The sequence below is a fragment of the Camelus dromedarius genome, chromosome 10 (assembly GCF_036321535.1).
Source record: "Camelus dromedarius isolate mCamDro1 chromosome 10, mCamDro1.pat, whole genome shotgun sequence".
Taxonomy (NCBI): domain Eukaryota; kingdom Metazoa; phylum Chordata; class Mammalia; order Artiodactyla; family Camelidae; genus Camelus; species Camelus dromedarius.
The window spans coordinates 434,992-447,794 of record NC_087445.1 but is presented as its reverse complement, the minus strand read 5'-3'; the positions used below and the strand labels follow the sequence as shown (position 1 = coordinate 447,794).

Here is a 12,803-nt window from a genome sequence, read left to right as displayed (position 1 = left end):
CCGCAGTGGCACAGGTATGAAGAAGACGTGATTAGCTGCTGCTAAAACAAAAAGCCAGAATTCTCCTCTGGTAGGAAGCAAAAGCCCTAAGCTCCTAAAGAAGTAGCAGCAAAGCAATGGGAGAAAAAAAAATCTCTTGCAAGGGAGGACGAGGAGTCAAACCGAGTCTGATTCTGGGAGGGGGGGAGAAAATACTTCTGATACCAGAAGAAAGATCCACTGCTTTGGGAAGAGGGGCAGAAGCTAAATCCCTCTGCTCCATGGGAGGGGTAGGAAACCCTGTGGGTGCAGGATCCTACACTAAAACCAAGCATAACCCTGCTACCATGGTGGGGTGTCCAAGAGAGGGGCAAGGAGCTCTCTCCCACTCAAGACCAACCCCAGATTCAGGCTGAGTCTGGCTGCACTGGGGAACAGGAGCAGGAACAGTGGGTTCCACAGGACCCGCCCGATACTAAGGATGGACCATGGAAACACAGAACTCCCTTTGCTCCCACCATGAGCCTAGCACCAAGTAACAAGCATCTACATCTACTGCTGGGGGAGTGTCTAGTGCAGTGAAGAGTGCAGTGTAATTCTGTTCTGAGATACAGATGTGTAGGGACTGATAAAAGCTGAGAGTGAGGCTGAAATGCTGACGAAAGCCCTCCAGGTACCCAAACTCCATTCTACCCACAAGGAAGAACTAAATTTGAATTTGAACTCACTGCTGGAAGAATCTGAAGCCTTTGGTGCCTGAAGTTAAGAAAGAAACAAAAGTCCCACACCTATAGCTCAACTTGCTGACTAGCTTGAATTAAACTGCATACTAACAGCCTGATAAAAGACTGTGCTCATTTCTGGGCATAAATACTATATGTTTCAGTGTCTACTGTTTCTCCACACAGTGTCCATCAGTCACTAAAAAATTATGAGATACAAAAATTTAAGAAAGAACAACCTGTTGTAAACCAATCACCAGAATTGGACTCAAAGATGATTCAAATGTTAGTAACATTAGACAGGGACTTTAAAGTAACTATGATTAAAAATCATAGAGACACAAATAGGAATGGAATAGAGAAGAAAATGGGGATTTATTGTTTAATGGGTATAGAGTTTCAATTTTACAAGATGAAAAGAGTTATGGAGACAGATGATGATGGTTGTATAACATTATGAATGTATTTAACACCACTGAATTCTACACTTACAATTGGTTAGAAGGTAAATTTTATGTTATATATATTTTATCACAATTTTTTTAAATTGGGAGGAAAAAAGGAGCTAGTACAAAGGAAAACAAAATAGTCTTCTATCTTGAATGTGGTGGTGGGTTCACGAAGCTATATATGTAATAAAATTGCATAGAACACAAACACACACACACACACACACACAAGTGCTTGCACAACTGATAAAATTTGTGAAAGCTCCCTAGATATTATGAAGATCAATTTTCTGATTTTGATAGTATACTATAGTTATGCAAGATGTTACCATCGTCAGAGGCTGGAGGAAGGGTGTATGAAATCTCCTTGTATACTGTTTTTGTTTTTTGCAACTTCCTGTAAGTCTACAATTATTTGCAAATTGAAAGCTTAAAAATGTGTATGTGTAAGAATAGATGAAATAAGATTAGCAAAATATTGATAACTGATGATGTAGCCTAATGGGTAGCGGCAGGTTAATTATACTATTATTTTACATATCCACGTGTCCTCCACTTTTCCAAAGTTTGATTCACACCACTTCACTTTTATGAAAGATCTATATTAATACCTCTTTTCGCTAGTTAAAAAGAAGTCTGAAAAGATCTTTCACTTTTAGTTTTTAAAAAAGCAAAAAGTGAAAATAGTGTTCAAGTTGTGTTTAGCAGCAAGCCGTCACAGAAGCACACACGGAGCAGCTAGAGTGGTACCACCAAGCTCCTTTCCCAGAAACTACACTCAGCATCTCAGCATCAAGCCACCATAGCTTTGAACTGTGTCTGTAAGCATCTGTGCTGTATCTTGATTTATTTTGTGCATCCATCAGCAAAATGTGTCCTGAGGTAATTGCTTCTTCACGTTACACCATTCTGGCTTACAAAGGAATTTCATAGGAATGCTCTATTTTTGAGCAACAGGGAAAACTTACATTTGAAAATTTCCATAAGAAAATATAAAAGAAAAAAAACTGATTAATAGGTTATAAGATCTAGTAAAAAGAAAAAACTTGGACAACATGCATGAACAAATGGCGAATTTCAGCAGAGAGAAAAATTAAGAATCAAACAAAAACACTAGAAATAAAAAATATTACACTGGAGATGAAGAATTTCTTCAGCGGGCTCACTGGCAGACTGGACCTCAGCTGAGGGAAGAATCTGTAAACTGGAAGATAGGGTAACAGAACTTATCCAAACTGAAATTCAAAGAAAAAAAAAAAGAGTGAAAGAAATAGAACAGAGTATCCAAACACTGAGACAATATATCAAATGTTCTAACATACGTGTAATCAGAGTTAGAGAAGAAAGAGAACAGGACAGAAAAAGCATCTGAAAGATATGGTTGGGAATTTTCACATAAACATACACTAGAAATAGCAGAAACTGTTGAAAAGCAAAATTAATAGAAGGTGAAAGCATCTGAAAAATCACACATACACAAAAACAATATAGCAGATCTATACCCTCCAGGGGACACGGAAAGGATTTCTTTAAAGATGTGAAGGAAAAACTAATGTTAACCCAACTGTCAATGGTCAAAAACACATTCCTGGTTTTCCTCCCATCTCTCAGTTTTCTAATTCCTTTGCAGGATCCTTCAGTTCTATTCAGCAGTATATTTTAGAATCCTTTAAGGTTCAGTTCCAGTCCTTCTTCTATTTTCACCCTATATTCTCTCCATACTCATTACTGCTCAAAGTTTTTACTTTATCCACTGGCAGATCACTCCAATGTTTATATTTCCTACCTATACCTCTTCTTAGCTGTTTACTTCTTTTTACTTCAGTGTTTCAAAGGTACTCATGTTCAATATGTCCAAACTGAAGACACAATCTCGCCTGACGTGGTACTTTTCCAACTTTTCTTATCTCAACAAACGCAGTCACCACCAGCAAGCAGGTTCTGACTTTGGACAGTTGACTTGGGACAGGAGTCACTATCTGTCATTGACTCCTGACCCCTCTTATTCCATCAACATCATGCCTATTCAATTATACTTCCTGAATATCCCCTAAATCCATCTAGCTCTCTGTCTCAACTACCATTATTCTAGTCCAAACTACACACCTGTTTCCCTGAACTGTTTCAATGGGCTAGTCACTGACCCCCCAGTATCTAATTCTATATCCCTTAAATCTCTTCTCCTTCCAGCATGAGGAATAATTCTTTCCAGAATGTCACACTTCTGCCTTCCTTAGGCTCAGTTTAAAACCTTTCAGTGCTTCATGTTGGTCTTAGGACTATGATCAAACTCCTTATACTTAAATCCATAGTGTGACCTTACGTATGTTGCTAGTCTTGTCTTCTACCACACTCTCCTGCTCTCATCCTCCTCTAGCCACTCTGGTCTCCTGGCCATTGCTCACAGTTGCCATGCTCCCCTCTACCACAGTGTCTGTGTATAAGCTATTCTGTCTAGAACCTCTCTGTTAGTGTATCCCTGCTCATTTTGCAGATATCAGCTCAAGTTTCAGGAAAGTATTTTATGTTCTCCCCAAAAGTCAAATTCCTGATGGATGCTTCAACAGCATTGTGTAACTCTTTCTGTAGCAATTATCACAGCCATAATTTTAGATTTATTTCTGCGATTATTTAATATCTGACATCTCTTCTAGTCTATAAATTCCATGAAAATCCAGGACTACATCTGTTTTTGCTGACATTTTAATTTTAATGCTTATCACATGGTAGATGTATAATAAACTTTAATTGAATGAATGACAGATACAGAGAATATTAAATGTAAGTCACAATAATGGTGCTATGCTGTCAAAAATATTTTGGTATCTACTGATCAAGGAAAAAGAACAGGTAAACTTAAAGTTGTAAAGTGAAACAATCCCTTAAAAAAAAAAGTAAAGTATCTTACCTAGACACAAATTCACTTAATTCTGAATAATCGGTGGGCTCCATTATTATGCTGAGGTCAGTAATCACTGAAGATACACTCTCCTTATTCTAAAATAAGGACAAAAATACTTTTTTGTATCAAAGCACAGTCAACTTTTAAATAAAATACAAAGACAAAAAACTACTTTGAAAAAACAAGGTGAAATGTCACCCAAAAATAGGAAAAACTAACCAAGAAAGGGAAATGCAAACATGAGTTACTTCTTATAAGAATGAAATCAGACCCTCAATCCATACTAAAAACCAAAATGAACTCCAAACAATTACTTACTTACATATAAAACACCAAAATCATAGGAAGAAATATAGACATTTAACTGATTACTAAGTTAGAAAGAACTTTCTAGGCAAACAATAACAAAAATAAATAAATAAGCAAGTAAAAATAATGGATGACATTTAACCTGTAACATCATTCTGACAATGCGTAACTTAAAATATTTATATTCTCTGTCCCAGAACTTTGAATTCTAAGACTCTATCATAAAGTAATGAGAAATGAAGACAAAGACTAATGGCTCCTTAATACAAAAAAGCCAAAAACAACTCTGTATTCAAATTCAGGTTTTCTCCTTCCCTCTAGTCAAGTTTCTTCTATTACATATTACCTATAATTTCTCTTTCACTTTTTTCTTATTTTTGGAAAAATCATATATTGACTCTTCATTGTCCTCCAGATTTTCCTTCTTTTCCTTCTTTTCAGTTGCACTTTTAGGCAATTTTTTTCAAGTCTATACTCCTGGCTACTTTAATTTTCAGCACTATAATCATTTTCTCTCTCTCTCTTTTTAAATTGAAACATAGTTTATATCGTGTCAATTTCTGGTGTACAGCATAATGTTTCAGTCATACATATATATACATATCTTTGTTTTCATATTCTTTTTCATCATAGGTTACTACAAGATATTGAATATAGTTGCCTGTGCTATACAGAAGAAACTTGTTTATCTGTTTTATATTCAGCACTATAATCATTTAATTCTTTCTTCCTTTCTCTAAGCTCTCGTTCCTTCTTATTCAGTCTTCTTTGAATGCTTTCATTTGAGAGTCCAAGAAGTCATAATGTAGCATGTTCCTGTATTTCCTGGATTAATTCTTTAAAACTGTATTTATCTCCATTTTCTAATTCCTTTTGAGGCAAGGATCCTAAATGATGATGAACAAACTCTGTATCATCTTTATGCTCTGAACTCTGTGGATCTTATTTGTTACCAGGATTAGATCTAGCAATTTCTAGTATTTTCTAAGGGGATATAGGGTGAGTGGATACTGCTTGACTCTTCCCCATTAGTCTGGACACTGACTGTCTATATTTTGAGTTGCTGGAGAAATGGATATTAATGGCTTATAATTTGTTTAGATTTTCAGCTACTCAAGAACATAGTGAGAATTGTTAGGAGCAGCTGTAGATAAAGTAGGCTGTCAGTACACATCTACCACCATATCTAACCAAGAACAAATTCCAGAGACACTTAGAACTCAATAATGAAAAGACAAATAACCTAATTAAAAACTGAGCATCTCAACAGACATTTCGTCAGGGATGATTTACAAATGGCCAATAAACTTATGAAAAGATGTTCAACATCACTAGTCATAATCTGGTACTTTCATCTAACCCAGTAATTCTATACCTACACATATACAAGAAAAATAAAAATGTATGTCCACTTAAAAACTTAACAACCTGACTTCAAAGATCCTGCCTGAATTTCAACAGCACATTCCTTTCTACCACAGTCAATTTAACCTAGGCCCGCATATGTCATTTTTCTCTACAACTTGTGGGTAGAGACATTCAAGAAAAGGGTCCTGTTAATTTCACAAAAATTTACATACTGCTCATGAAGCAGCCTCTATCAGACTGTAGTGTTTTCTATCATTTGGGTTTGAATGTCACCACATCAGGTAAATTTTCTTTGGAGTCTGTGATATGAGACACTCTTTTCAAAAATTTCTCTTGAGGTATAATTGACATATAACACTATTAGTTTCAGGTGTTCAAAATCATTATTCCATATTTGTCTATACTGCAAAATGATCACCACAATTGCTCTAGTTAATATATGTCTCCATATATAATTACAAAAATTGTGTTTTTTTGTGACGAGAACTTTGAAGATTTACTCTCTTAGCAACTTTTAAAAATGCAATTAACTACAGTTGCTATACTGTACATTAGATCCTCATAACTTATTTATTTCATCTCTGGAGGTTTGTACCTTTTGACTGCCTTCAACCATTTCCCCCATCTCCTCTCCCTGGAAACCACCAATCTATTCTCTTTTGTTTAGGTTGTTTCTTAGATTCCACATATAAGTGACATCATACAATTATTTCTCTGTCTTACTTCACTTAGCATAATGCTCTCAAGGTCCATCCATGTTGTCACAAATGACACTATTTCACTCATTTTATGGCTGAATAATATTCCATTATATATACAGACTATAATTTTCTTTATCCATTTGCCCATCAATGGACCCTTTGGTTGTTTCCATGCCTTGGCTATTGTAAATAATGCTGCAATGAACATGGGGGTGCATATATCTTTTCGAGTTAGTGTTTTTGTTTCCTTGGATAAATACCAAGTTGAATTGCTGGATCATAGAGTAGCTATTTATTTTTTATTGAAGTATAGTTGATTTACAATGTTGTGATAATTTCTGGAGCATAGCATAGTGATTATTATACATATATATATATATGTTCTTTTGCATACTTTTTCACTATAGGTTATGACAAGCTATTGAATATACTTCTGTGTGCTATGCAGTAGGACCTTGTTGTTTATTTTATATATAGTTCTTAGTATTTGCAAATTTCCCAAGTCCTAATTTATCACCTCCTCTTTTCCCTTGGTAACGAAAAGTTTGTTTTCTATGTCTGTGAATCTGTTTCCGTTTTATAAGTAAGTTCTGTTTTGTAAATAAATTTGTCTTTTTTTAGATTCCACATAAAAGTAATATATGATTTTAGTCTATCTTATTTCAGTTAGTAGGATAATCTCTAGATCCATCCATGATGCTGCAAACTGGCATTATTTCATTCTTTTTTATGGCTGAGTAGTGTTCCGTTGAATACACACACACACACACACACACACACACACACACACACACACACACACACACACACAGCACATCTTTATCCAGTCATCTGTCAATGGACATTTAGGTTGCTTCCATGTCTTAGTTGCAGTAAATGGTGCTGCTATGAACAGTGGGGGTGTATATGTCTTTTTGAATTAGAATTTCCTCCAGATATATGCCCAGGAGTGGGATTGCTGGGTCATATGGTAAGCATATTTTTAGTTTTTTAAGGAATCTCCATACTGTTTTCCATAGTAGCTGTATCAAATTACACTCCCACCAAAAGTGCATAAGGGTTCCCTTTTCTCCACACTCTCTCCAGCATTTATCATCTGTGGACGTTTTAGCCCACATTTAAGTCCATTCTGACTGGTGTGAGGTGACTGTAGTTTTGATTTGCATTTCTTTGATAATTAGCAATACTGAACATCTTTTCACGTACCTGTTGGCCATCTGTATGTCTTCACTGGAGAAATGTCTGTTTAGGTGTTTTGCCCATGTTGTGATTGGGTTGTTTGGTTTTTTTGTTACTGAGTTGTATGAGATATTTGTATATTGTGGAAATTAAGCCTTCGTCAGCTGCATCGTTTGCAGGTATTTTCTCCCAGACTGTCTAATTTTGTTTACAATTTCCTTTCCTGTGCAAAAGCTTGTAAGTTTAATTAGGTCCCATTTGTCTATTTTTGCTTTTATTTCTAGTACCTTGATAGACTGACTTAGGAAAACATTGCTACAATTTATGTCAGAAAATGTTTTGCCTATGTTGTTTTCTAGGAGATTTATGGAATCCCGTCTTATGTTTACTTCTTTAAGCCATTCTGAGTTTATTTTTGTGTATGATGTGAGGGAGTGTTCCAACTTCATTGATTTACATGCAGCTGTCCAGGTTTCCTAAAGCCACTTGCCAGAGACTATCTTTCCTCCACTGTATATTCTTGGCTCCTTTGTCTAAGATTAATTAACCATAGGTATGTGGGTTTATTTCTGGGCTTTCTATTCTGTTCCATTGATCCCTATGTCTGTTTTTGTCCTAATACCATGCTGTTTTGATTATTGTAGTTTTGTAGTATTGTCTGAAGTCTGGGAGGGTTATGCATCCAGCTTCATTCTTTTTCTTCAGTATTGCTTTGGCAATTCTGAATCTTTTGTGATTCCATATAAATTTTAGGATCATCTATTCTAGTTCTGTGAAAAATGTCCTGGGTAATTTGATAGAGATTGCATTAAATCTGTAGATTGCTTTGGACAGTCGGCCATTTTAACAAAATTAATTGTTCCAATCCAAGAGTACAGGGTATCTTTCCATTTCTTTAAATCATCTTTAATTTCCTTTATCAATGTTTTAGAGTTCTCAGCGTATATGTCTTTCACCTCCTTGGTCAGGTTTATTCCTAAGTGGCATTCACCAGTGAAGTCATCTGGTCCTGGATTTTAGTTTGTTGGCAGGTTTTTAATTATCGATTCAATCTCATTAGTAATTGGTCTGTTGAGATTTTTCTGCTTCTTCCTGACTCAGTCTTGGAAGGTTGTTTCTAAGAGTTTATCCATTTCTTGGTACATAATTCTTCACAGTACTCTGTTATGATCCTTTGTATTCCTGTGGTAGCAGTTGTAGTATCTCCTCTTTCATTTCTGATTTTACCTTTTTTTTCTTAGTGAATCTAGCTAAAGGTTTGTCAATCTTGATTATCCTTTCAAAGAACCTGCTCTTGATTTCACTGATCTTTTCTAATGCGTTTTCAGTCTCTCATTTGTTTCTGTTCTAATTTATGGTATTCCATTCCTCCTGATTAACCCTGGGCTTCAATTCTTTATCTTTACACCTCAGTTTCTTGAGGTATAAAGTTAGGCTTTTTATTTGAGATTTTTCTTGTTTCTTTAGGTAGGCATATATCACTATGTCTTCCCTTTCAGAACTGCTTTTACTGAAGGCTGTATGTTTTGGACTGTTGTATTTCCATTTTCATTAGTCTCAAGGTATTTCATTTTGCTTTGATTTCTTCTTTGATCCACTGATTGTTCAGTAGCATGATTTAATTTCCATATATTAGTGAATTTTCCATTATTCTTCTTGTAATTGATTTTTAGTCATATCATTGTGGTCGGAAAAGATGCCTGACATCATTTCAATCTACTTTTATATAAGATTTACATAGGTTAGTCTGGCCTATTCTGGAAAATGTCCCATATACCTATGAAAAGAATGCATATTCTGTTGCTTTTGGAAGCAATGTTCTGTATATATCTGTTAAGTCAACCTGGTCTAATGTGTTCTTTCAGGTCAATGTTTCCTTATTGTTTTTCTCCCTGGATGATCTAGCCATTGGTGTGTGATTTAAGGTCCCTTATTATTATTACATTGATGTTTATTTCTCCCTTTAGGTCTGTTAGTACCTACTTTACATACGTAGTTATTCCTTTGTTGTGTGCATAAATATTTGCAAATGTTATATCCTCTTGTTGAATTGACCCTTTTATCATTTGCCCTTCTGTCTCTTATTACAGTCTTTGTTTTAAAGAAGCATGTATTTTGTCTCATATAAGCATAGCTACCACAGATTTCTTTTGATTTTCATTTGCATGGAGTATAGTTTTCCATCCTTTTGCTTTCAGTCTGTGTGTGTCTTTAAATCTGAAGTGAGCCTCTTGAAGGCAGCATATAGATGGGTCTTGTTTTTTATTCATTTATCCACTCTATTTCTTTTGACTGTAGAATTTAGCCTATTTACATTTAAAGTAATTATTGACAGGTATGTACTTCATGCCACTTTGTTTGTTGTTTTCTGACTGTTTTGCAGTTCCTCTGTTTTCTTTTCTTGCTCTTTCTTTGTGGTTGAATGACTTTCTTTAGTGGTACTCTTATATTCATTTCTTATTACCTTTTTTGTATCTACTATAGGTTTTGGCTTTATAGTTACCATGAGGCTTAAATAACAATTTACATTTGTAACAGTCTATTTTAAGTTGATAACAACTGAAACACATTCTAGAGCTCTACATGTTTACTCTCCCTCCTCAACATTTTATGTTTTTGATTTTACATTTCTTTATCATGTATATCCCTTAACTAATTACTGTAGCTACAGTTATGTTTTACTACTTATGTCTTTTAACCTTCATACTAGCTTTGTAAGTGATTAATTCAATGCCTACACTTTATATTTACCAGTGAGATTTATACTTTCATGTTTTCTTGGTACTAATTAGTGTCCTTTCTTTTCAACTTAAAGAAATCCCTTTAATATTTCCTATAAGGCTGGTTTACTGGTGATGAACATCTTTATCTTTTGCTTTTCTGCAAAACTTTTCTATCTCTGCTTTGATTCTGAGTAACTTTGCCAGGTTGATTATTCTTGGTTGGGACGTTTTTTCTTTCAGCACCTTGGATACATTATGCTACTCTAGTCTGATCTGCAGTTTCTGCTGAAAAATCTCCTTAAAGTCTTTAGGGGATTCCCTTGTATATAACAAGTTGTTTTTCTCTTGCTGCTTTTAAGAGTCTCTCCTTGTCTTTAATTTTTGGTATTCTAATTTTAATGTGTCTTGGTGTGGGTCTTTTTGGGTTTTTCTCATCTGAAACTCTCTAAGGTTCCTGGATCTGGATAACTGTTTCTACAGTTTACGGAAGTTTTCTGCCATTATTTCTTTGAATGTGTTTTTGGATCATTTCTCTCTCTTCTCCTTCTGAGATTCCCATAATTAGTAGGCTTCATGTTAGTAAGCTTCATGTTGTCCCATAAATCCCTTAAGCTATCTTCACTTTTTTTCATTCTTTTTCCTTTTTGTTGCCTTGATTGGGTGAGTTCCTGTACCCTGCCTTTGAGTTCATAGATCCTTTCTCTTGTCTCATGTAGTCTGCTGTTGAACTTGTCTAGTGTATTTCCAGTTCAGTTATTGTATTCTTTAGCTCTGTGACTTCTGTTTGGAACTTTCTTACATTTTCTGTATCTTTGTTGAAGTTCTCAATGTGTTCATCCATTTTTCTCCTAAGTTTGGTTAGCATCTTTTTGATCATTACATTGAACTCTTTCAGGTAAATCACTTAACTCTGTTTAAGGTTTTTTTCCTGATGCATTACCTTGTTCTTTCTTGCGTGGAACACATTTCTCTATTTAACTGTATTTGATTATCTATGTTGGTTTCCATGCATTAGCTGTAAGAGCCAGCTCTCCAGTCTTGAAGGAGAGGACATGTGTAGGATATGAACCTTATTCTTCAGCTCTGCCCTAGCTCTTGGTTGTCTCTGAAACCTCTGTGACTATCCAAGCCGTCAATTTTATTTTTTATAGCTCCCAGTGGTTGAAGTTGTGCCAAGACCAAATACTCTTAATTTTGAAATTTCCCTATTTTGAACCTTTTTTTAATTTTCTTAGGGCTTCAGGGAAAGTAGTTATGAAAATATACTTAGTCTGCCACTTTCCCCACAAACTGCCACCCATTTGATTTATTACGCTGCATGTACTACAAATGCTGACACATGTTAATTTTCACATTTTTCCAACTCCTCACAAACTGTACAACAGTGTTACCAACACCAAACAGTAAATTTTGGGGGTAAGTTTGCATGTTCCAACCACGTCTGACAATAGGTGTGCCAACATGGGTAATCATTCAAACATTCTGGGTGTATTTTCCTGTAAAATAAGAAGGTTGAGCTAGATAAATCTCTAAGGATACTTTTGATTCCAACATTCAATTAATATGATTCTAGGTTGCTTTTCATTCTAACATTGTATTACTATGATTTTATTATAACAATATTCTATAAGTAAGGTAGTTTTATTATTTAGTTACTTTTTAATTTTCTGATAGCTAAACATCTCCCTCTAGTGGAAATTTTGTTTTTTAAAACATTGTAGAACACAGAAAGTTGCTATTTCTTTAGCATTCCTTTTTTTCTGTCAGTCTCAACTATGAAAATCTGTTCAACATGTAAAATGGTGAAACTATTTTAGAAAGCAGTTTGGTACTATTAATCAGAATTTACAGGTACATCTCCTTTAACCTCGTAATTCTACTAGAGATATAGTTCTAAAAGTGTATTTACTCCAAGTAGGCCTAGAATACGTGACAGTTTACCATTAAATAATGAAAATCATAGAATTCGAAAGGTGCAGAGAGAAAGCAAGTGTTCTTTACATACCCTGGGAGAGCATATTCTTTCTGTAGCAAATTAAGTAAAACTGAGCAGTTCAAAAGCACCTACATACTTTCAAATGTTCACATGACAACTTAATGTCCCTTTAGAGATTCAGCAATGTTCTATGTCTTTCAAAGAATATAAATCATTCCTTTCCTTAGATTTTTTTTCCTGCACCCTCTAAGGCATATGGGACAGAAATTGCTAAAGTCCCCAATATCTGTACTTCTTCCTTGCACCAATTTTTTCACTGGCTGCATGGCCATGCATAATGAAGACTAAACTTCCAGCCTCCTTTGCATTAACTTATTGGCCATTAGAATGTACATGACAATGATGGATGGTACAGCTTCTGGAAAATGCAAGGTGTCTTTCTAAGGCAAGGGCGGGGTGACAGGGGAGGGGCTTGTTTGCCCAGCCCTTTCCTGATGTCTGAAATGCTAAAGTGATAACTGCCCCATGATTTGGA

At 35.2% G+C, this 12,803-nt stretch overlaps 1 protein-coding gene across 2 annotated transcripts in view; it reads right to left on the bottom strand.

Moving 5' to 3' along the window:
- The window catches only part of CENPP (centromere protein P), a 219,109-nt gene that overhangs the window by 181,836 nt on the left and 24,470 nt on the right, over nt 1-12,803 (bottom strand). For both annotated transcript variants that reach the window (XM_010974832.3, XM_064490065.1), the window contains exon 4: nt 4,059-4,147. In XM_010974832.3, the coding sequence (XP_010973134.2) occupies nt 4,059-4,147 (89 nt within the window). The remainder of the gene's footprint in view (nt 1-4,058; nt 4,148-12,803) is intronic.